The sequence below is a fragment of the Anguilla rostrata genome, chromosome 13 (genome assembly GCF_018555375.3).
Source record: "Anguilla rostrata isolate EN2019 chromosome 13, ASM1855537v3, whole genome shotgun sequence".
NCBI classification, from domain to species: Eukaryota; Metazoa; Chordata; class Actinopteri; order Anguilliformes; family Anguillidae; genus Anguilla; species Anguilla rostrata.
In genome coordinates, this window is record NC_057945.1 from 10948766 (window position 1) to 10972439 (window position 23674).

The window sequence follows — 23674 nt, forward strand, 5'->3', positions numbered from 1 at the left end:
TAACCAGTATTCAACAACAATCGACACAGGACTTCCTTTACTTCAGAAAAGTACTTTGCAGTCAGGCAGCATTTTTTTTTCTAGTTTAATAGTTTCATTTTATTTCCCTATTGTAATTTCTGTACAAATTCCAGAGAGTTGTCAGTACTGACTCTCAGTAACAGAGTAACACTGGAACATGCTCTTCATAGAAATTAAAGCAGGGGTGTCCAATCTTATCCGAAAGTAGAATTAGTGCTGGCCTGAAGCAAAAACCGGCACCCAAATCAGCCCTTTTTGGATAAGACTGGACACCACTGCATTAAAGACACAGCAAGAGGTCTGCTGAACTTTCCCATAAAAACAAGGGAATATTTATTTTTCCAACTTGAAATTAGTTTAGACTATAAATGAGAATATTTCACATTCATTCCAAATGTTAAACCTGTGAACTGCAGAGAAAATGCTAATTTGCCCTTATGAAGAGGAATGACAGTGCATTAATAACTTGTACTGCTACGTTTCTTCGGCGAATCACAAAAAGGCACCAATATTTTAAAATAAAGAAAAAGTTAAACGTCTAATTGGTTGTAATTATAACAAGCCCCCCCCCCCCCCAACTGACTTGTAGCGAGTATTCTGGGGCATGCCTATGGTAATGCTCTTTTTAAACCTCACAAACGTGAAAGATCTTCGGTTCCTCAGTTCATCATCAAAATTATCAACATGAACCAACTTGACTGTAGGTCCACACAAAGGACCAAAATTGTTCAAAATTGTCCAGTGAGTCTGTTTGTGTGACCAGAATCAGGTTTACTCCAGGCCAAGGGGCCAGTTCACTGCCAGTTAGTGCCCCGCCCCGTTTCCTTGTTGCGTCCTCATTTAGAACAACGTCCCCGGAGTAGAACACAGGGAGGGACTGTTCTGAGCTCATAAGCCAGTCAAGTGTTCTCCAGTTCAAAAGGCCAGTTCTGTTTGCATTCATTCCTGAACGCAAGCACCAAGGTTCGATCCACGAATACAGACATATACGTTTAGCTACACGGGGAACGTAAAAAAAACGTTAAAATTTGTATAAAAACAAACAAAAAAAAAACTCTGACTTCTACAGCATGATTTTCTCTGTGTTCCGGGAGCTAAGTGAGTCCAGGGCTTCTTCTTCTGATCCCTGTGCCTGGGGGATCTGTGCTTATCATTCACACTCTGATAATGGCAGGCCATGCAGCTCTCTCCACACAATCAGCCAACGGAAGTTTCGCGCACACCTGGTGCATGATGGGATACGGCTAAATGTCAGGGCAGGCGCAGCTGCAGGGAGGTCACAGAGGGCTGGTCCAGCATGGCTGACGGTGGATGAGGGCAGACGTGTGTGAAAACATCTCCATCAAGCACAGGCGGCCCTCGCCCCCTCCAAACAGACGAGACTGAGCCTGCCCATTGGCTCTCCAGGATTTGATTTGCGGCTCCACCCCCCCCCCCCCCCCCCGACCCTTGAGAGCCGAACTGGACTAGAACAGGGGCGGGGCTCAGAAAGAGGCTCCTCCCTCAGACCCTGATGACGGGGTTGGCGGTGGTGAGGGGCACGGTGGAGCCGGTGTCGTAGTCGAAGTCGATCATGGTGTGGCTGGAGGTGCCCAGGCTGCTGAGCGAGTTCCCCGTGCCCATCTGACGATCGCGAAGACTCTGCAGGTAGCTCTGCGCAGGAGAGAGAGAGGGGGACAGAGGGAGAGAGAGGGAGAGAGGGAGGGAGAGAGAAGTGGAGAGAGAGAGAGGAAGAGAGAGAGAGAAAGAGAGAGGGGGAGAGAGAAAGAAAGACAGAGGGAGAGAGAGACAGAAAGAGAGAGACACAGAGAGAAAGAGAAAGAGGGAGAGAGACAGAGAAAGACAGAGACGGAGAGAGAGACAGAGAGATTGATGTAATTTACTATGCACTTCCACACATAACTGCATTCAGCTACATGCATAAAGTTCACTCGGACTGAGCTAATCTTTTACATCGTTCAGAGAAATGAGAAGTGATGGCACATCCGTATCACGCGGCGTGTTCTGAGCTCTGGACCCTGGACCCGCGGGTCACGGGTTCAAAGCCCACGTCCAGCAGCACCGTGGCACGTCTGAGCGAAGAACTCTGTCTCAGCCGGGGCGGTAATGAGTACTGGAGCGGTTATTAAGGCCCCGGCAGTAAGCCCCCCCGTGTGTGTGACGCGTGTGTGGCGCGTGTGTGGTGTGTGGCGGAGGCTGACCGGCGCCAGCAGGTCCCCGGCGTAGCGCTTGACGGGCAGCGGTTTGCGGCGGTACGTGCCCTCCTGCCCCGCGCTCTGCTGCCGCTTCCGCGCGTCCTTCTGCCGAATCCGCATCAGCTGCACCCGCTTCTGCCGCCGGCTGATGATCACTGAGGAGCACACACACATGCACGCACGCACGCACGCACACACACACACACACACACAGACAAGGACACACACAGACACAAGCAGACAATCAGTCAACCTCAACCTCTGAGTCATCAACCTACATTACAATTCTAACATCCAATTCCAACATGAGCCATTTATTACCATAAAGAATGGCAGAAATGAACAGAAGCTGATTCATTCCAGCTCAAACTGCAGCAGAGACACAACCACAAACGCTCCACTACAGTAATCAGTCTTCTCTTACATCTCTCTCATCTACAGTGAATCACTCAGAGCTGTGACTCAGACAGTATGGGGGGCGGGATGGTCCTTCTCAGAGCTGTGACTGAGACTGTATGAGGTGGGGGGGGTGGGGTGGAATATGGTCCCTGTCCGAGCTGTGACTCAGACCGTAAGGGGGGGTGGCGCACACTCCATCACTCACCCTCCGTGTGCGAGAAGCCCTCTGCCGTCAGCTTCCACTGCACCAGCACGCCCATCAGGCTGAGCGTGGGCCAGATGCCCAGGATGACCCAGCTGTACCAGCAGAGGGGCGGGGCCGGGACCAGGCGCAGGCAGTCGTACACGTACGCGCCCAGTGCCAGCATCTCCACGAAGTAGTCGGCGCACACGGTCATGATGGCCGCCCCGAAGGCGGCGGTGGAGAGCACGGTGAAGAGGCGCTGCCACTGCAGCGTCAGCACGGCGCACAGCATGCCCGCGCCCAGCAGCGCGCCCAGCGGCACCCACACCGTGCCCGCGCTGTAGAAGCTGGCCACCACCAGCAGGGCGGCGAGGGCGAGCAGCAGGCCCAGCAGCAGGCCCGTCATGAAGAGGCCCACGCTGCGCACCAGCATGGTGACCAGGCCGCACAGCACGCCGATGCCCAGCCCGATGCCCGCGCTGGCCTCCACGCTCAGCTGCGTGTCCAGCACGCGCTCCTTGTGGCACAGCAGGAAGATGATGACCGAGCCGAACATCAGGCCCGACAGGAACATGACCGCCTTGAAGCAGCGGTAGCCTGGGGGGGGGGGGAGGGGGGGCGGGCCCCGCGGAGAGGGGCGGAGCCAGGGAAGAGGGGGTAGGAATGGGGGAGAGAAAAAAAGAGGGTGGGTGTTAAATCAAAAAGACAAATGAAGGGAGTGGAGGACTGTAATCCACAACTGAATATAAGGCACAATACTGCATTATGTGTGAAGAATTGCTACATTTACAATTCAGTCAGAAAAAGAGCATCAAAATAGCTGCTTCAGCCCACCCAACAGCCTGGTTTCTGGCAGTAATGGAGAAGTCACAACCTCAAGGTTTTTTCATGTAAGCCAGAAACTTATGTATGGCTATGTGTCCATCAATTAAAATTTTGAAACAAGGCTCTGAGAAAATATCAAGTAAGAGTGGCTAAGTGAACAGCACTGGATGATGTTCAATCCCAGGGTGCAGTACACTGTAAATCCACCAGGTGGCTGCTGACCAGTATTACCGTCCTGAACAGCAAGGATCGGTACACTGCTGTAAAACATGCTGTTAATTAAAAGACCTTGTGTGCTTGGCTTATCCACATAATCGTGATGACATCAACTTCAGAGGATTAGCCTTAAAGCAGCCGCCTGGGAAAGACGTGCCGTGTCCAGATCAGCGTGCTTGCCTACGATTCAGCATATTTGTTGAGTAGGCAAGATTTTCTCAAGATGTAGAATACTTAAAATCCCAGAATGATATAGGCTACTTATTTCCGGGGTTTCGCTATTCAGGAAGTAAATGGTAAATGGTAAATGGACTGCATTTATATAGCGCTTTTATCCAAAGCGCTTTACAATTGATGCCTCTCATTCGCCAGAGCAGTTAGGGGTTAGGGGTTAGGTGTCTTGCTCAAGGACACTTCAACATGCCCAGGGCGGGGTTTGAACCGGCAACCCTCCGACTGCCAGACAATCGGTCTTACCTCCTGAGCTATGTCGCCCAAGTAAACAACCATTCTGGTCAAAAATTTAGAAGCGCAGTTTCACTGACATTTTCCTTCAACAACAACAATGTAAGCGTGGCCACAAAGGTGTAAGACACTTCCACAGCACCGTCGGAAAAAGGTATGGAGGATATTGTTTGCATATTGCCCATCGTGTACTAGAAAGTACGCAGTTTCCTTAGTAGACAGCACACACTTTGAGGACGCAGTAGTTAGAAGGCTGATTCGGACACGGCCAGGTCTTGAGTGGCTAAATGGATTTGGAACTGGGAGAACAGAGCCCCCAGGTGATACCCCTGCAATGCAGCAGACAGAGCTGACTGCATTCACAGCTGGCCTGTCCTAGCTCATGGTAGACGGGTCCGTCCTGTAAAATGGCCCAGACCTGGGAACCTCTCTGAATCCCAGAGAGCCCGGGAGATTGGCAGGGAACGAACAGTGATTTACAGCAAAGAACAATAAGTTTTATAGCGACCGGTTTAATCGCTACACCCTGGATACTGTCTACCGCCAAGGCAGTGATGTAATGGTTACAGGACTTTCTGTATGTTGAGTTTGAATGAGTGAGAGTGAGAGTGTGTGTGTGTTAGGGTTGTCAAACTTAGATTTGATATTCAAATATATTTTGAATAGGAAAAAAAACAATCAAATTGTTAGAATTTGAATATCTAATTACACACGCTTGCTGAAAATGGTTGTTCCTCATTTCAACATTACTTATTACGTCTGTGTTATAATCTATATTTTTGGTGAAATTGAAATAAAATAAAAAGTATGTCTACAATACCTTTATATGCCTTTGTACTTGCCTTCTTGCTCCCCCTTGTGGACACCAACACACATAGCAGGAAGCGCCCAAGAGTACAATGGCAATGCAAATTTCAATACAAATACAATAGCCAAATAAATTTTTTGGTACATTATTATGCACATGTGTGTGTCACTGTTTGTGCATGCAAGCGTATGTGTGTGCAAGTGTGTGTCCACTTATTTGCATGCGCCACAGACACTGTTTCTTCAGAGAAGAAAATAAATAATGTGTGGTGTTTGGGGACATCTCTCTTCCACTGACCCTCACATACAGATTAGCTGGAACAGCTGACAGTTGTTACGGACACCGGTTGCTTGGACGATTGCTATGGACGCCGGGTTGCCGGGGGGACTCACCGAAGAAGCAGTAGATGATCCCAAAGAGGCAGCACATGGAGCAGATGATAGCGGGGATGACCTCATACTTCCTCTCGATCTCCAGCTCGCACGCGTCCACCTCGGCCGCGCCCGTCCCGGCCGCGTCGGGGACCACCCGAAAGGGGTCGGCCATCCTGCGCCGACGGGAGACGGAGTACGAAGTTTGGGGACCGAACAGGGCGGGTGGGGCACTATTCAGAGCCCATCAGGGAAGGTCCCACCTGAGGAGAAAAGAGAAAGAAGCACTTGAGTTTCCCACCAGACACGCAACCGTCAGGAAGGCGCTATATACGTTTCCACGACATCCAAACTCATGGCAGCGCAGAACCAAAAGACATACATCACAAGGACCTCGAGAAAACATCCTAATCAGGTCCGCTGAGCACAATGGACACTCGCAGCGCTGGGCCTGGCCCCACCCCAAATCCCGTAGTAATCTGCTGAAAGAGGAGACCTGGAATAATGGAATTAGCGTCGCGTCATCCTCCGCCAGACTGAGCGCCTGCTGTGAAATCTGACGGCTGCGTGAGACTTCACCGGCAGCACGGTGAATGTGACCGCGTCCACAACGGTCATTCAAATATGACCGCTTACGTGTGTCCCTGTGAATATATGACCGTTTACACACCGCGTCCCTGTGAATATGACCGCTTACACACAGTGTCCCTGTGAATATGACCGCTCACACAGTGTCCCTGTGAATATGACCGCTTACACAGTGTCCCTGTGAATATATGACCGTTTACACACCGCGTCCCTGTGAATATGACCGCTTACACACAGTGTCCCTGTGAATATGACCGCTCACACAGTGTCCCTGTGAATATGACCGCTCACACAGTGTCCCTGTGAATATGACCGCTTACACAGTGTCCCTGTGAATATATGACCGCTTACACACAGTGTCCCTGTGAATATATGACCGCTTACACACAGTGTCCCTGTGAATATATGACCGTTTACACACAGTGTCTCTGTGAATATATGACCGCTTACACACAGAGGTCCTCTATAGGTGACCACTGACATACTGAGTACCGGTCATGTGACCTCCTAGGCCCTTTGATTGTAACGACGTCCCCAACACAGTCTGGTCCTATATACTGAAGGCCTGTTCCAGCTGCAGTTGGACAGACTGTCAGGCCCCAACACAGAGCAAATATCATTCCCACTTAGTGAAGAATCCCACTGCACAGAAAACAAGACCAGGTCAAAACCTAGTATATGGCTGGACCGAACCGGCCGACCAATGGTGTAACTTCATCACTCAGTCACTCAGTCACAGACATTCACTTTTATAGGGCTGGCCCCGCTGTTGCGGTCCAGCCAAAAATATATATTGACCATACCTGTTAAACACCATATTTTACTCAAATCTGCACAGGTTTACTGCCTTAATATATGTAATCGATCCTAATCTCCATAACCAGAGTACAGCAGATCCCCTTCATGAACACAACCAGCAAACACGTATGAATCATAAGGAGGTGTTGCCAGGGACCAATAGGGATAGCGCAGAGACCATCACTCAATGGGGAAGGCATGACTTGGTAATTAGTCTATGTGAACCCTTAGTAACAAGCGTTTGCCTGTAAAGGGAGCTCATCCTGAATGAACCAGAGGAACCAATCACAGCACAGAAGTCTGATTACAAACAAAAGCTGGAGCAACAGCTATAATGTAATGGAATGATAGGAAGGGGAATTGATGGTGCCATTTTTGATCAGGTCTGTCTGAGAAGTTGAATTTACCCAGGATTCAACGAACATTTGCCCATAACTGACAAAATAAATGCAGTGCCAAGTGTCCAAGCCTTTTTGGTTTGGCAAGTAAATTCTGGTGGTCTCTGAAGAAACAAATGAACACTTGAATTTAATCATGAGTCCATGACAAATTGAAGACAAATTGATTCAATCCTGGCCTTAATTTCTGTCACTATGGCTACAGTCACCTCGGACCAAAGAATGTGATGCAAACGAGCCACGCTATTCTGTGGAGGCTTCACTTAGAAATCCGTGCATTCCGACAGGCTGGTGTGTCCCCGTCCAGCATGTGCTAAAATGCAGGGAAACGGCGGTTCCCGGGATCGCAGGGGAGTGAGGGGTTAACACAGCTAGCCTCCTCCGAACAGCGCAGGGCGGAGGTAGAGGAGTGGGCTGCACCCCCTCTTCTGGAGAGCGGCTCGGCTATGAGCTCACCAGGGCAACGATCTGATTACAGCGCACTCACGTTTTCAGGACAGGAGAGGAACAGCCAGAACCCTGGCCCCCGTCCCACCTCTCTCTCTCTCTCTCTCTCACTCTCTGTATCTCTCTCTATCGCTCTCTCTCACTCTGTATCTCTCTCTCTCTCTCTCTCTCACTCTCTGTATCTCTCTCTATCTCTCTCTCTCACTCTGTATCTTTCTCTCACTCTCTCTTTATCTCTGTACCTCTCTCTCTCTGACTCTCACTCTCTCTCTCTTTCTCTCTGTCTCTCTCTCACACTCACTCTCTGTATCTCTCTCACTCTCTCTCTCTCTTTCTCTCTCTCTCACACTCACTCTCTGTATCTCTCTCACTCTCTCTCTCTCTTTCTCTCTGTCTCTCTCTCACTCTCTCTCTCTCTCTCTGACTCTCAGTCACTCTCTCCCTCTCCTCAGTCTCTCCTTCCCAGTGACTCGACACGGAAAGAATGATAGTCGTTTGGAAAACAGCACCCCAGAACTCCCTCCTTCGCTCGCTTGCTCGCTCGCCCTTTTCTTTTTTCCGTGCGCGGGGCGGCCGGCCGGCCGGCCTCTCCCCCCAAGCTCGTCCTCCCGGCCCGGAGCCCTGCCTCTGCCGCGGGGAGGACGGGGAAACCGGACGCCGCGCTCGGAAAAAACCAGCTGGCCAGGAGAGAGTCCACATGCGGCTCAGTCATCACTGCAGCCCCATATCACTGCTGAGCGTGAGCACCAGTCACTGCAAGAGCAGTCTTTACAGAACGATACAGTACTGTCTTTTAGGGTTAGATGTTCCAATCCAGAGAAACATACTTTTTGTGTTGCATTGTGTTTCTAAGCCCACAGTCACAAGCATCTATAATCCACTCAAAAAAATAACTTTTAGGTGAGAAAAAAACTTCCGCTTTTAGTGTTTGAACTTCTGTTACTTTGTTTCTGTCACTTTGTTTCAGTAATATTTAAAGTAATTCTAACTCCCAAGAGTTACCTTTCAGAAGAGACCAATATTATGCCTGTAGTCAAAAGGGTTCAAGAACAGGAACCATTTCATTTTGGATACGTCACTTTTAGGCTTGTGTTAAAAAGGGGGTGCTAAGGAGGTTAAAGTTCATTATTGATCTGTAGAATACTTTAGCACACTTCCATATATTCAGGAAGTATTATATCTTTAGTAAAGTGCATACACACAAGCAGTTGGGAGTTACACACACACTCCTGCACAAACACACTCTCTTGGCAGACAAATGCACTCTAGCACAATCCCACATGCTTCCATGCACACACACATTCACATACACGTGCATGCTCAAGTACACTCACAGACATGCCCACAAACACGCATACACACCCCAGACCATATGCATGTGTACACTCATCACACTCACACGTGTACACGCACACAAACACACACACACACACGTACACAGATGCACACAAACACACACAGCAACACACACACACACAGCAACACACGCACACAAACGCGCACACACACACAGACACACGCACACACATCCACACACACATCACACATGCACAGCAACACACACACACACACACACACATAGCAACACACACAAACACACACATCCGCACACACACACACACACCATCACACATACACACGCACATGCACACACACATCCACACACACACACACACACACACACACGCACGCACACACTAGCGCCTCCCACTCCGCTGTCCGTGTGTCCGTCCCTCTCTCCGCGCTCACAATGGGAGCCTGTGCTCAGCGGGCTGGGGTGCGATCAGCCCCGGGAGAATGGAGCCATTATGGCTCACAAAGACCGAGGACCGACCGTGACCTCCGCTGGCAGGGCCCGCACTGCATGCTGGGTAACCCTTGCAAAGAGAAGAGGGAGAGAAGGCGAAAAGGAGGAGATGAAGGGGGCTGTTTGGAATGCGGGCACCGACGCCCCTCGAGATGCAGAGAGGGGCGGGTTTGTTTTGGGGGGGGGATGGGGGGATGGGGGGGGTACGGGCACAGACTAAGCTCTGGGACCAGCCAGCGTCCTTCTCAAGCACCCCCGACTGTGAATGAGCACGGGGAGCTAAGGAGAGTTTATGGGGTTCACTCTCATTCCGTTTCAATCCGTCTTACTGGGCCACTGAGCTCACTCGCGTAGCCGTGGTACCGACACGACTGCCTCAGAAACTAAACCTGACTGCATTTACGCCCCAAAGCCACAGACTTAATGAGCAGCAAAGGGAGCTGAAATTCAAAACAAGTGAAGAAGAAAAAAGTTGGAGGGAAAGCGAGACTCTGAGGTTCTTTGTGGCAACCAGACGGCCCCTTTCCAAATCACCAGAGGCAAACAGTTACCATGGAACATGGTTCAAGTGACACCCGAAAGCTTCAAAATGGTTTATTTGGGGGTATTTAATTACAAAATATTATGGTACTGGTGCTTGTCTCTTGGAACACTTATAAACATGAAAAATGCAGACCGCACACAGACATTATTTACATCACTAGCGCGGTTCAGGGGCACACCTTCCAGGTGCACAGCGCATTGTCCTTCTTTTAATACAGCGCATTGTCTCGTTTCTAACAAACGTGAAAAAACAAGGACGGTGCACTATGCACCTGGGAAAGCCGTGAGCCAAAATGGTGAGTGTTTAATTAACCCTTTAAGGTGTAACATCACACATACGTGATTAGAATGTTCTTAACTGAACATTCTAATGATGTTATAACAAACACTACTGGTAAACCAAGCATAATGGAGTTCTAGAACACTGACTTAGAATTTTGAAGAAAACATTCCAAAACACCCACTCTTCAAAGGGTTGTCATGTAGAGTAGGGGGGCGGAGTTTCAGGCAGGTCCTGCATAAGGGAGCCTAGATAGCTGGGCACCTACTTCACTGCCCAGCTGTTAAACAAACCAGTGGGCACCGGGACTGTGGGAGTGAGCATCGGCTGGCATCTCCCCCCGGCTGCCAACAGCTGCCAGGGGTCTGCCCGGCACCCCTCCCCCGCTCCCTCTCTCAGCATTTTCCCAATGAATCCCCCCTCCCTCTGAAAGCTATAAAGCAGACCAATGTAGAGATGCCATATAGCCACCACTGTGCATCTGCACACTTGCCAAAAACGTGCTTGCACAAATACGAACCACCTCATTTATACCAACAGTCTTCTATTGTTCACTGTGTGTCAAACATTGTATATATTTACATACATTTTACATAATATATACATTGGATGGCTATTTGCCAGATGCACACGCATTTCCTGCCTCACACAGATGTCAGTATTGCTGCACACTTAAGCGTTCAGTAATAGGCAGGCTACACTTCCTGAGCCATGACCTCTAGCCCTTGACCCCTGTCCCCACTAGTTAAATCATTACATTCGATTTACTAACCAGATATTCACCTCTGCATTTCCTTCTTTCTTTGAACTCCCATGTCCAGGTACAGAAGAGATGTTATACCTTCAACCAGACTTTTCTGTATTAATATTCCTAATGAGCAGTCGAATCAGAACAGACAGAATTTTGGAGCTCGATATCTGGTCTGTGAATAAAGCATCTGTGCTCCTACTCAGGAAACGCAGACTGAGAGGAGGAAGGTGAGCCTGGTTCGGGGTCAGTGTTTTCTTCCCCGACCTTCCCTCAGGGACAGGAAACAGAACAGGAAGTCGGGAGTCAGGGGTGTATGCTCTACAAACGAACCTCCCGGCTCCCGTCCAAACGAGGGTCCGGTTACCGCGCGGAGATCCGAAAAACACCAGGGGGTGTCCGGTCAGTCGAGACCAGGCCTTCGTCACATGTGAACATCACTTCACCAACAGTCCACTTCATAACCTCAACAATCCAAAGTCCCTGGCTGGGGTTCAGTTAACGCTTGCCCTTTACGTTTACAATTATACAACTACTAATAAGTGAAAGAATTAACACTCATGTTTATGAACTGAATCCAGGTCACTGCTACCCTCGAAAAATGTTATATATAGCTTATAATGCAAATGCCGCTGTGTATCACTGCTTGTGACAAATAACAGGAAGCTCCCCTCCAGTGTTAAAGAGTCTAGTTCATAGATCCAGCCACAAACGCAGGAAGCAGAGAGGGGAAAATGACAGTTACAGGGACTGTGTTCTCGTGGGCTTTCAAGCTCTGGCCTGATCTTCCCCTGAATCGAAAAACCAGTTCGACGAGACGGTCTGTAACGCGCAAAAACACCCTGTTGTTAGGAACCCACACGTTCTGTGCAGTCTGGGGTTTTTGCAGGGCTGTTGCTACAACGGAGCGGGACAGGGTGGGGGGGACGGGGTGGGGTGGGACGGGGTGGGGTGGGATGGGGTGGGGGGGACGGGTGGGGGTGTTAAGCGGCTTTCAGAAACATTATGTAAATGCACTTTTGAGCTCCACGAAAACAAGAAAACATGCCCCAGCTTAAACAGGACGTCTGTTTGCTTTGCGTGCAGTTTAAACTCCATGAATGATCAACAGGGGGGAAAACAGAACAGAACAGAAAAGTTTGGCTTCCAAGATACAGAGATGCCGAAGAGACTCTGGGAAAGTTTCGGTGTTTGGGAGAGGCTCGGCAAGCGTGGGCTCCACTCGACTCCCAACTGATCGCCTCGGACAGGACAGGAAGCCCTCATCTCATCTCCCGTCTTCCAAACATTTGTCTCGGACACAACAGGAAACCCTATCTAATATCCTGTCTTCCGAACGTTTGCCTTTGGAAACACGACAGGAAGTACTCGGTACTAACCCAACGGACGAATCCAGCTGTGAAAACGCCTCATATTCCACACGTGAGGCCTCGAGAAGGACTGGCTCTCTCACACTAGCTGGGGAGGATCTGATCTGGAAGCAACCACTTAAAATGTCTAGAATGTTCTTGTGAAACCACACTCAAATGCTTTGGGAATATGCACAGTCTGAGGGAGGCTTAGGGGTTAATTATGTGTGGTTACAACCATGACCCCATTGAGGTCCTCCACCCGAAACAGCACTCACAACACCATCAAGCGCCTCATAACAGCTGCTGCTGTGATCTACGTCACATCTGACGATATATACTGGAGAACAACTTCCGCATTTACAAACAAAACTACGGCAGTGTCGATGAGCCAGCCCCCTAAGGAGATATGCTGCAATACATGTAAAGTAGATAAATTACATAATCAAGATCAAAAAAGATATTGCAACACTTCACACCATGTGGGCAAATATGCTGTATAGATTATCACTCTTTTTTATGTTTAAAATTAAATGTAATATAGGCTATTTATCATTATAATTTTTCATACATATCTTTCAATGTATTCCTATTCCATTTCTCTCAGAAAACCTTGTTTGATGTCCATTGAAACGTTTGGTGCTGGAAATCAAATGTTTTTATGTAAATTTGGTTAATTTATTACATGCAACCTTGGACTTTATAAAAGAACATGAACTGTTTTTCTTCTCTCAAGCAAAAACAAAAAAAAAGCCTAAGTAGTCAAAGAGTTCTGACGTGGTGTTTATTTGCCCCAGCTTCTGATTTTTGATAAATAGTGGGAAACTCACTGCCAATGCCCCCGCCCCGCCCCCTCCCCACCCCCCCCAAAACACCCTCTTTCTCTTTCTCTCAGACACTCTCCTCTCAAACATGCACTGTTCCCAGAATGAATGAGGAAAACCCCCTGCCACGATTTTGGCAAAAACCACGAACATTTTAGCCTTGCTTCAGCCGAGGGAAGCCTTCACTGATGTCCAAAACTATTGTGAAGGCCCAATTTTTAATGATTTAGTTCCCAGTGGCTGCCTGTGAGTTCTCTGTTGCACTGCTATGAGAAATTTGTCTTAAAAGCAGACTGAGACCTGGAGCCCAGTTAGGCTGTGTTTTTATATCAACAGCTTTTTGTCACCCACTTTAACTTTCCTCCCCGTCACATCTGGATGTCTGTTTCATCACCACGTCTTCTGTAATTCTGGGAGAGCGTTGACAATGACTGCGGTGGATGACTAAGCAGGCTGTAGTCACATGACCGACCAGGCGCTGTCACGTAATGAGACAAAGATATTCCCTAGCTCCAAAAGGCATGAAGAAAATAAGTAGCACATGCAGTACATCAGGATGACAGGACACTTCTAAGACACTTCACCAGTTAACTGCCTTAGCTGTAGGTCATCATCTACACCTCAAGCATTTCCACTGAGCTGTCTTAGCAGCAGGTCAGTTGTACTGAGGCATTTCCACTGACTGACCTTAGCTGCAGGTCAGTTGTACTGAGGCATTTCCACAGAGCTGCCTTAGCTGTAGGCCAGCTACACGTGAGGCTAGCCAAACATTTAGACAGCAAGCTGACCCGGGTCATCAGTACGCTCAGTCAACTCAAACCGTGATAACAGGCCAGCCGCTTGCCTTGGCAAGTCAAGAAGACGTGTTTATCTGACTCACACTGACATTATGACAAACGAGTGCACTTCCCTGTCCCGAAAACACAGGTATTACTACAGCCTTTTCAATTGAGATACCATGTTTCTTTACTTCCCTCTCAGTGGAAACACAGCAAGCAAGGCCATGCTTAAGCAAATATCTCCTATTAACATTTCAGCTGAGTATCCTTCAAATGCAGGAACGTTATATAAAAAAATGTACAACAAACAATGCAATCAAAACATAAATAGCAGAGCCTCTAAAAAGTATCTCACGCTAACCAGAAACTTTCACAAAAACTTTCTATTGTGACTCCTTGTTTGTCATATCAACCATTTCCATCTGTTGGTTACTCCAATCATTATTAGTTTACACAAAAAATAAGGACAATGTTTACCTTCAGTGCTGCACATAACATCCACACTAAATCAATTACCGAAATGCTTTTTGTGTGATGTTGTGAAGGCCAAGGAGTATTTGAATTGTTTGCCAACTTCAGTACTGCGCCATTTGTTACAAGGGGGAAATCAAACCTAGAGAAAGCGAAGCCTTTTATTCTGGAGTGTGGATCTTCCCGATCGTTGTGCGATTTGTCTCTCTCAGAGAGCCCCGGCCCGGCCCGGAGCCGCGGAGCCGCACAGCTGCTCGTCGGAGGCCTTTCACAAAGAGCCGCGCACACAAAGGGGGCCTTTCTGCTCCCGAAGGGCCCGGCGAGAGAGGGGCGGGAGGAACAGCGCGACGCGGCGAGGAGGCAGGGGGGGGCGCTGGGGAAGTCACGTGTGCGACGGTCTCCGGAAAGGCGCGTCGCTAGCGGCTAGGGGCTAGCCCTGTCACCGCCCGCCAACGCCGACCGCGCACCCCCCCCGCGTGAGTCATAGCAACGTGACAGCCCAAACAATGCGTCCCAGAGGTGGGCCCCGTCGCCCATCTTAAAGCAATCGAGCAGTGAGCGGGGCTCACAGCGGCCCGTTGTGAAACGCCCCTAAATAACCGCGGCCGTGACGGGTCGATTCCAGCGGTGACAACCAAGAACTGAGACTCGCAGCGGAAAACTGTTTAGCTGGCGAAGACAACTGTGAGCTCCCGTGAAGAAACCAACCCAGGCGACCTCCTCGTGAACCGAACCGACGCGAGCTCAGACCAGGCGAGGGTTCGGAGGCGGTGTTTCAGAAGGCCATGCTGTAGCAGACGCACACGCAGCTGCACTTGCCATTCTGAAGTTACCTTCTGGCAAAGGATCTCTGCCACAAGTTCTGGTAAGTTCAGTCCTCCGGGTTTTCTTTGCTGTAATTATCTGCTCGGCAAAACACCTCTGTTCGCATAATTTATATTAAGCATCACAAATAATAATCATTGAAATGCTACACTGTCAATTGAGACCAGATAAAGAACTTTTCATGTAATAAAAGTGGGGGGGGGGGGACAGTCAGGCCTTGCAGGACAAGCTCTCCCACTAATTTCCATCTCTGTCATTTCAGGGTGAGCTCTATCATTAGGAGGCTCCTGGTGGCCGTCCCGCTTCGTGCCTGCTGTGTAATCATGCGCAGCGGTGGGTTCTCCCCAGAGTGCTCCAGCCTCCCAGCCCCACAGAGCACTGAGCCTCTTAGCCTGCAACACCGCCTGCTCCAGCCTCCCAGCCCCACAGTGCACCGAGCCTCTTAGCCTGCAACACCGCCTGCTCCACCCTCCCAGGCCCAAAGTGCACTGCACCTCTTAGCCTGCAACACCGCCTGCTCCACCCTCCCAGCCCCACAGAGCACTGAGCCTCTTAGCCTGCAACACCGCCTGCTCCAGCCTCCCAGCCCCACAGTGCACTGAGCCTCTCAGCCTGCAACACCGCCTGCTCCACCCTCCCAGCCCCACAGTGCACTGAGCCTCTCAGCCTGCAACACCGCCTGCTCCAGCCTCCCAGCCCCACAGTGCACTGAGCCTCTTAGCCTGCAACACCGCCTGCTCCACCCTCCCAGCCCCACAGTGCACTGAGCCTCTTAGCCTGCAACACCGCCTGCTCCACCCTCCCAGCCCCACAGTGCACTGAGCCTCTTAGCCTGCAACACCGCCTGCTCCACCCTCCCAGCCCCACAGTGCACTGAGCCTCTTAGCCTGCAACACCGCCTGCTCCACCCTCCCAGCCCCACAGTGCACTGAGCCTCTTAGCCTGCAACACCGCCTGCTCCAGCCTCCCAGCCCCACAGAGCACCGAGCCTCTTAGCCTGCAACACCGCCTGCTCCACCCTCCCAGCCCCACAGTGCACTGAGCCTCTTAGCCTGCAACACCGCCTGCTCCACCCTCCCAGCCCCACAGTGCACTGAGCCTCTCAGCCTGCAACACCACCTGCTCCAGCCTCCCAGCCCCACAGTGCACTGAGCCTCTTAGCCTGCAACACCGCCTGCTCCACCCTCCCAGCCCCGCAGTGCACTGAGCCTCTTAGCCTGCAACACCGCCTGCTCCACCCTCCCAGCCCCACAGTGCACTGAGCCTCTTAGCCTGCAGCACCGCCTGCTCCAGCAGGGCGTCTGGGCCTGTGCTTACTGACGCTCCCCAGTGCGGTCAGGACAGAAATACACCAGCACATTAGACGAGGCCAAAGCCTCCCTGCGTAATAAAAGGACACGGATAACAGCGAGGAGCCTGTCTGAACATGTTCAACACTGACGTTGCGCAACTGATAACTGATAGCATTCACTTTCTGCGTGCCTCAGACTGACACACACTTGTATGTATGCACACACAGACTCATGCACACTTGTACATGCATAAGGCTACTCACACACACACACACGTACTGTACAACACACACATCAACACATGTACGCACACGCACATCCACACACATTTAAACTTTGCTCATACATATTCTATCCACCACATGTCAACCACCAAACTTGATATAGATCTCCCAGCACATGGTATAAATCACCACGAATGTATAACTGAATTGTTCAATCCGTCCCACCCTGAAAGCACAAAGAATTAACAAAGAAAGGGTTCATGTGAGTATTAGCAGTAATCTCAGCCACTCGGTGGCTACTTTCACGGAATGCAAGAGCCACAGGCATGGTCAGTGAGAGCCGGAACAGCGATTTGGATTTTAGGTTTTAGTAAGTAAGAAAGCTTTACTTAATTACCCGTCAATAAAACAAATTCATAGTGCGGCAAATACAGAATCACAAAACCGATATATATAAAAAGTTACTAATCTGCTATTATTTCATTATTAGTAATTATCAGTTAATAATTTGTTTTTTTTTAAAAAGAATCCTGGGGACCACTCAGCATGAGTTCTGAAAATGAGACCAATTTTAACAGCCTGGATGGGTGAAATGGGCTTTTGTAGTCAGACGTGTGAATGAGAATATTTTACATCTCTATCCACTATCATATATTTTAAACTCTCAGCATTGCTAATGGACCAATGGTCAGTTAGATCATCGGATGAGTCACAATCGCCATGCAGGTGGGCCACCAATCGGGAGGTGGAAACTGAAGCAAACTGACCTGTAACCTAATACTGATTAAATCTTGCCAGAGCCTGATTGCAGGAAACTCTCATTTCCCTTTCTTTCCAGATGCTCAAGAGATTGAGGTGATTCCGAAAACAGCTGACTTCAAAAATGAAGGGGGGAAAAAAAGGACCGAAACATCCACAGGACTAAGCACAGGACTGCTTTTCGCGGTAATGCGAGCGCACAGGGGCGATCGGTATGAGGCCAAACGGCCAAGAGATCAGGGTTGTAATCACATTGAGGAAATACAGTCGACCATGACAGCACAAGATGGCCCTTTCAGCCGAGCCAACTCCGCAGAGAAAGTCTGAATGGCCTACGGAACAGAGATATCTTGGCAATTGGATCACAAAAGACGGAAAATTCTGAGCAGACACAGAGAGGAGGGGAAATCCACGGGGGAAGGCAGTCCTAAGGAAAACAGGGGGGGGGAAAAAAAGCTCCTCCATTACAATGGGCGATGCGGCTGAGGGAACAGACCCCTGCTCTGTGTGCTGTGGGCTGACGAGTGTGTGTGAGAACTGGAGACAAACCAAAGGGTGAAAAAGAGTGCGCGCTCAACGCGGGGGCCTTCGATATGCGGACATCGGCGGGGGGGGCAGTCTGGCTCATTCGCGAGGGATAGCCGAGCGGCTTGCATTTTAGGCCCCCGCCTCTCCGCTTTGCTTATTTTTTGGCGCTCGTCTGGTGGTTCCGGTTGTTGGCACATGCACCGTAAACGCCTTAAAGTTTGTAAGTAAGAACTTGGGTCGCGGAAAAGTACACTGCACTCTGTGCGAAAGAGAACAACCGACAAAGAAGACCTTCGCAAATCAGAACCAAACAAGGAAAATTTAAACAAATAATCGGGACAATGGAAACCTGGCCGAGAACCAGGCAGCCAAATCCTCCGAGGAGCCGCAGGCCCGCGCCCGAGAGCGCCAGGAGCCAGGCGGAGGGGAGCAGCCCAAATCAAAGCCAAGAACCTCTCAGGTGGACAGAGCCGGAGGAAAGAATAACAAAAAACGAAAGACGAGAAACAGGCTGCTGGGCGCTGGACGGGACGTCCAGCTGAAGCGCTCGGTCTTGGCGCGGTGGAACCGCACGGTCTGGAATCCAGTCGTGGCCACGCAGCACGTAGCTGGCTCCTGCAGCGCTGCTCAACCCAGCTCTGGGACTGCGGAGTGCACAGAGGTGGCGGCTGGCGGCGCGTATTCCACAGAGCGCACGTGACGGTCTGTGCTTTCCTGGACTGAGGGAGGGTGTAGCGAGGGTGGGATGGGTTTACAAATAAAACTGGGCAATACGAACAAGGGGACAAGAATAATACACACATATTTTTAAGAAGAGAACATGTATAGACTGACACAACCATGCTGGCAAACTAAAGGCCTGTTGCCACAAGAAGTAAAAATGAAGGCTATGACGACAACGGTAAAACTATTCACCATTCCCTAGCACGCACACCATAACTCTCAGTAGGACCATGTAACGGCTCAAAACGCCAAACCGCCGTAACCAGTTTGCGAGCCGCAAGTGAGTATTTGGCCAGGAAAACAACGTGCCGCTCGGTACAGACTGAGGCACAGACACTTAATGGCGCTGCCAAACCAGAACTGCACGAGCCGCGTAAACAAATGGAACTGTTTGGTTCCAGTTTGATGCCAACGTGTCAATAATACGTAAACCCTCCCTGTCCAAGCACCGGCGGGGCCAGATCGAGGCACGGCTTCGGAGCACAGCGGGACCTGCCAAAGCGGTGGCTCTCAGACGAGCTCCTGGGGACCCCCCGCGTGCGCTGGGTTCTGTTCCAACCACAACTACAGTCCGGGTACTCTAACAAGTTGATCATTTTCAGCTTTTCATGTTGAGAGGGATTATTTAAGCCACACTATGACAGAAATAGCCATGCATACCATGAAGAGTTAAAGTCTGTCATTTACATTGCCTTATTTTAATATGGCATCCCTAATCCCATCCGTATTTGGAAAGTCCGGTTCGTGAATTATGTGTAAGCAGGCTTATATACTGTACACGCCCTGCTACCAGCTCAGGAGAATAAAGACTTGCGGTTCTCTTCCAAAGCACGCGGTGTCAGCCAGCTGCTTTGTGTGCCGTGTGCATGTAGAGCGGGGGTGGAGGAGACCCAGTCATACATGTGCACAGAGAGCAAGCCACAGGGCACACGGGCCAGCAGTGACGGTATGGGTCGCTCAAGCAATGACTGCTGCTGTACCCCACTGACTGAGTCCTTCCTCCTATATCCCTTGGGCGACACAAAGCCAACTGTACGCCACAGTCAGCAATGTAACAGGTCAGACTCGATCCAAGACCGCGGTGCTCACTCGTGGTGCTTTTACCAAGTTACCAAGTTACCCATCAGCCCCTATTCACATTCTGCTTAATGTGCTATATTGCAAATGATTACATGAAAACAAGCGAAAGTGTGGACACCTGGCCACTAAAACTAACCACCCAGCAGATAATGAAGAATTCAAAGACAAAGCAAATGATAATGACCCAATTCAGTTATGATTGAATAACTGAGCATTTGTTGACAACCAATTTTAGGGCAATTTATGTTTCATTACACATTTTAATATTCGGGGTCACTGGAGAGTGAAAGAAGCACTTCAATAAAAGGATGAAAGGGAGGGAGGGGCAGTCATAACATTCTGAGGCAGAGCCAAAGAAAGCCATCTGATCCCCTCTTACTGGGGGTGTAAGTGGGGGTAACTGGAGTCTCAGGACCTGAACTGTCATGACATTTCAGTGAAGGCAAAATCACACACACACACACACACACACACACAGCATCCAAATCCCCCAAAATAATATGAACAATGGATGCTATGTGTTCAGTCTAAGTGACTAAAATGTCTATACGCTCTTCCCAAAAACATGTCTAATACTGGAAGAGTGAGTCAAAGTTAAGAGAGCAGACAGTGTTGGTGCTAAAGCAGTGGGCAGTAAACAATATGTATCTGACCTGACTGAACAGGGGACAAAACAGCCCAAAATTAGCCAAAATAGCTACCACACCGAGAGCAAGCACACCATGTTTCTTTCCATGAAAATCTGCCAGACTATTTTATGAAATTACAAAAATATTTAATGCTTTTCGATAGACATGAGGTATCCGCACTGAAAAAAGCTCAATAAGCCAATACATGCAATTACAACTCCCATTCCTCACATTGCTGTAAACACCTGCAGTATAAACCAGTTTTTAAATCGTGTAACTTTACAAGACCAAAAATTTAAAAAACCTGACAATGACAAATGCACAACCAGGACAAAAATGCTGAATCTGGTTTATGCATACATGGTAAACATGAACGTATAGCCTACTGGTAGAACTAGAACCTGAAATTCGGGATTTGAAGAAATTGTTTTGAAGACCCTTTTTGTTGACTAAATGAACTCTCCTTTTGTTTTTAAATTACCTTCAGCTGCCATAGCTTTTCCACCTTATTATTAAACTTGTACAATCAACAAGTGACGCTGCGCACCACTTAAACTGCGTATACACATGGAAGCACACAATAGGCCTTACAGTCGTATGGATGGCTCCCGAGTAAGCACAGAACAGCAAAACTGTTAGTTTAAAACCACAGTGATTATGAAATTAGACATCCAATTATCCGATATAATGAAACTATCAGCCATTAGCGTTCATGCATTTACTTTTGTTAGGTGTGTTCATCATGAATAAATAAATAAATAAATAAATAAATAAATAAATAAATAAATAAATAAATAAATAAAGCTGCGATGCTTAGGTGATGGCAGAATAGTAAAGTTGCATCTAGCAAATCCAGTGAATGTAACTTAAATTACTCTTATTGGATGACTGTAAACTATGTTTTCTTCGATGTGTGGAATGCCAAAGAACTCATCGTTCGTTGTAGGCAGGAAACATAACGTTACTGTCTACTATACCTATATACGAAGAGCCCATCCGCTGTAAAGACTTGAGCGGACAGATGAAAAGCGACAAAGACAGCAACCTAACTTATATTTACTTTCACTGGAATACAACTGCCAGTCGTGCAGGGCTTTCAAATTCAGAAATGGATAAACGGATAAGTGAAAAGTTAAATCCTTTCCTTTTGCTACGTGAATTTGCCTCCGGTGACCGAAGGGACCCACGCCACGGACGCGTACGCGACAGCACAGCACATCAAAGAAGATAGCGAATCGGACTTTTGGCGATTAACGTTATCAATACGTATTTACAGAAAAGATCAGTCTTTCTCTACCCAAATCAGCCCACTTCCCAAAAATGCCTTGACGGTGCTTTCTTCCTGGCTGGAACACACGGGGCAGTTATTATTAAGCTGTTTTCTATTACTCTTTCCTGCTCTGTTGAGGACAGTGAGAGAACGAGAAATGTTTAGATAAGAGCCTACCTTGATTTTGCTGCTGCCGTTAATTTCTTGTTCATTTAACTTCATTTATACGAGGCAACTATTAGCCTATCCAGCATGAACTAATGTTAGCCAGTTCGCTGGCGAAGTAGCTAACTTACGTCTGGAAAAAGTTAGGAGACCAAATGGTTTCCTCCCCCCACTCTCTCCCTCCCCGCCTCTCTCTCTCTCTCGACTGTAAATTGATGCCCAAACGTTTCAAGGTTTTTCAAACACAAACTCCAAGTCTCGGAAAAAATTGGGGGCTGGGTGCGAGGGGAGGGTATCTCTAGCAGCTATAGCAGCTGAAACCGTTGAACATCATCATAGCCAAGAGACCATCTGTTCCCGACGGTTACGTGAGAGAGGGGGTAGGCAGGGAAGACCTAACGCCAGCACGATGGAGGTGACGCTGGGTTAGCCTTTGTTTTCTGTTTTATAAGAGGGACAGAGATCCCTGTTGTTTTTGCTCAGATTAGTATTGTTGTTACATATTTAACTTTATGCAAATTAGTCGTGTCCCTAGACATTTAATATACATTGTAGTGGCAGCAACTACTCTTTTAAAAAATCTATTTATTGGTTTCTTGAACCCAGGGTGGGGCTACATTATTGTCACAACGGCTTGTCTTGGGAAATACCTAACCTACCCAGTCTTCAAAAACAGAACAGCCTACATTTCAGTATTTTCATTGAAAATTGAAATGTAGAATGTAGGCTATTATATTTTTTAAACAGCAGGAGTTCACTGTGCAATGCAAATACATAGCATCTCCTCCAACTTTGTAACAAGTGTATTTCATGAGGAAAAAACAGTTGATTGGGGCCCTTAATGGCTTACATATAGTGGAAAAGAAAAAAAAAATCTAGATTCGGTTTAGGCAAATTTTATTTCAAAATTTCTACTCAATGGTTTGAGAAGAAAGAAGGGCTCTGTTCTAATCTGCCTTTAACAGAGCTGTGTTGCTCAGCCTGTCTTCAGTTTGGAGATTTGAACACACAATACAACAGACTTCACACAACATGAAAGAAAAAGTGGGAACAGAGTGAAGGGGGGGGGGGGGTATCAGAAAAGTTGGCAGCCATCCAATGTTACCAGTTAACACTAACAACCCAGAACGTGTGTTGCACTTTCCCTGCTTTTACACAATAAAATTTAAACATTAAGATTCTTCAATTCCTCTACTTAAAAATCCTTCTGTGCTGAGCTAGTTCAAATAATCTATTATAAGAAAGAACATATTTGATTACAGCCGTAAGCTTTCCTCCCCCAACAATATGTGGTCAGGCTCTGGTCGGGTCAAAAAGCACAAAACTAATCTTAACAGCCTGTAAATTAGCAGAGACTGGAGCAGTGCCTTTTCATGCAAGTTGCATCGCTCAGCACATTGCGTGCACTTCCCTATAGGGTGTGTTTTATTATTATTATTTTTTAGGTGTGTTCTATTCACATGGGTCACATCCAACTTACCCTTGCATTTTGATTTTCTCCTGTGGCCTGGTGGATGCTGATTTGCATTTGGCTGACAGTTCTGTTATCCTAACTTGCAGATCCACAGGCCGTTGTAGCCTGAGGTGTCTGGGGCGGAGTGAGCAGGAAGTTGCAGTGCACCTGGAGTACACACGTGCCCTGCAGGAAGTAACACAAGTGAGA

The 23674-nt window shown here is 48.5% G+C and overlaps 1 protein-coding gene across 2 annotated transcripts; it reads right to left on the minus strand.

The window, feature by feature from the left end:
- Window positions 1-71: 71 nt before the first annotated feature.
- Window positions 72-22312, minus strand: LOC135238518 (transmembrane protein 198-like). Of its 2 annotated transcripts, XM_064306481.1 has the most exons (6): window positions 22024-22312; window positions 5867-5980; window positions 5506-5747; window positions 2821-3396; window positions 2223-2371; window positions 72-1674 (listed from the first exon to the last, which is right to left on the minus strand). In XM_064306481.1, the coding sequence occupies exons 3-6, from the start codon at window positions 5657-5659 to the stop codon at window positions 1525-1527; spliced, it is 1029 nt and encodes a 342-aa protein (XP_064162551.1). In that variant the 5' UTR covers window positions 5660-5747; window positions 5867-5980; window positions 22024-22312; the 3' UTR covers window positions 72-1524. The 2 variants fall into 2 exon arrangements, with proteins under 2 accessions (XP_064162551.1, XP_064162550.1); XM_064306480.1 differs by lacking the exon at window positions 5867-5980 and having other exon boundaries at window positions 22024-22310.
- Between the last annotated feature and the right edge of the window lie 1362 nt (window positions 22313-23674).

What these genes read in the sequence shown, in the direction of transcription:
- LOC135238518 (XM_064306481.1), bottom strand. Translation starts at nt 5,659, where the DNA reads ATGGCCGACCCCTTTCGGGTGGTCCCCGACGCGGCCGGGACGGGCGCG. An exon ending in GGGCTTCTCGCACACGGAGG is followed by an intron (nt 2,372 to 2,820) that starts GTGAGTGATGGA and finishes TGTGCTCCTCAG; the next exon opens with TGATCATCAGCCGGCGGCAG. An exon ending in CCGGGGACCTGCTGGCGCCG is followed by an intron (nt 1,675 to 2,222) that starts GTCAGCCTCCGC and finishes TCTCCTGCGCAG; the next exon opens with AGCTACCTGCAGAGTCTTCG.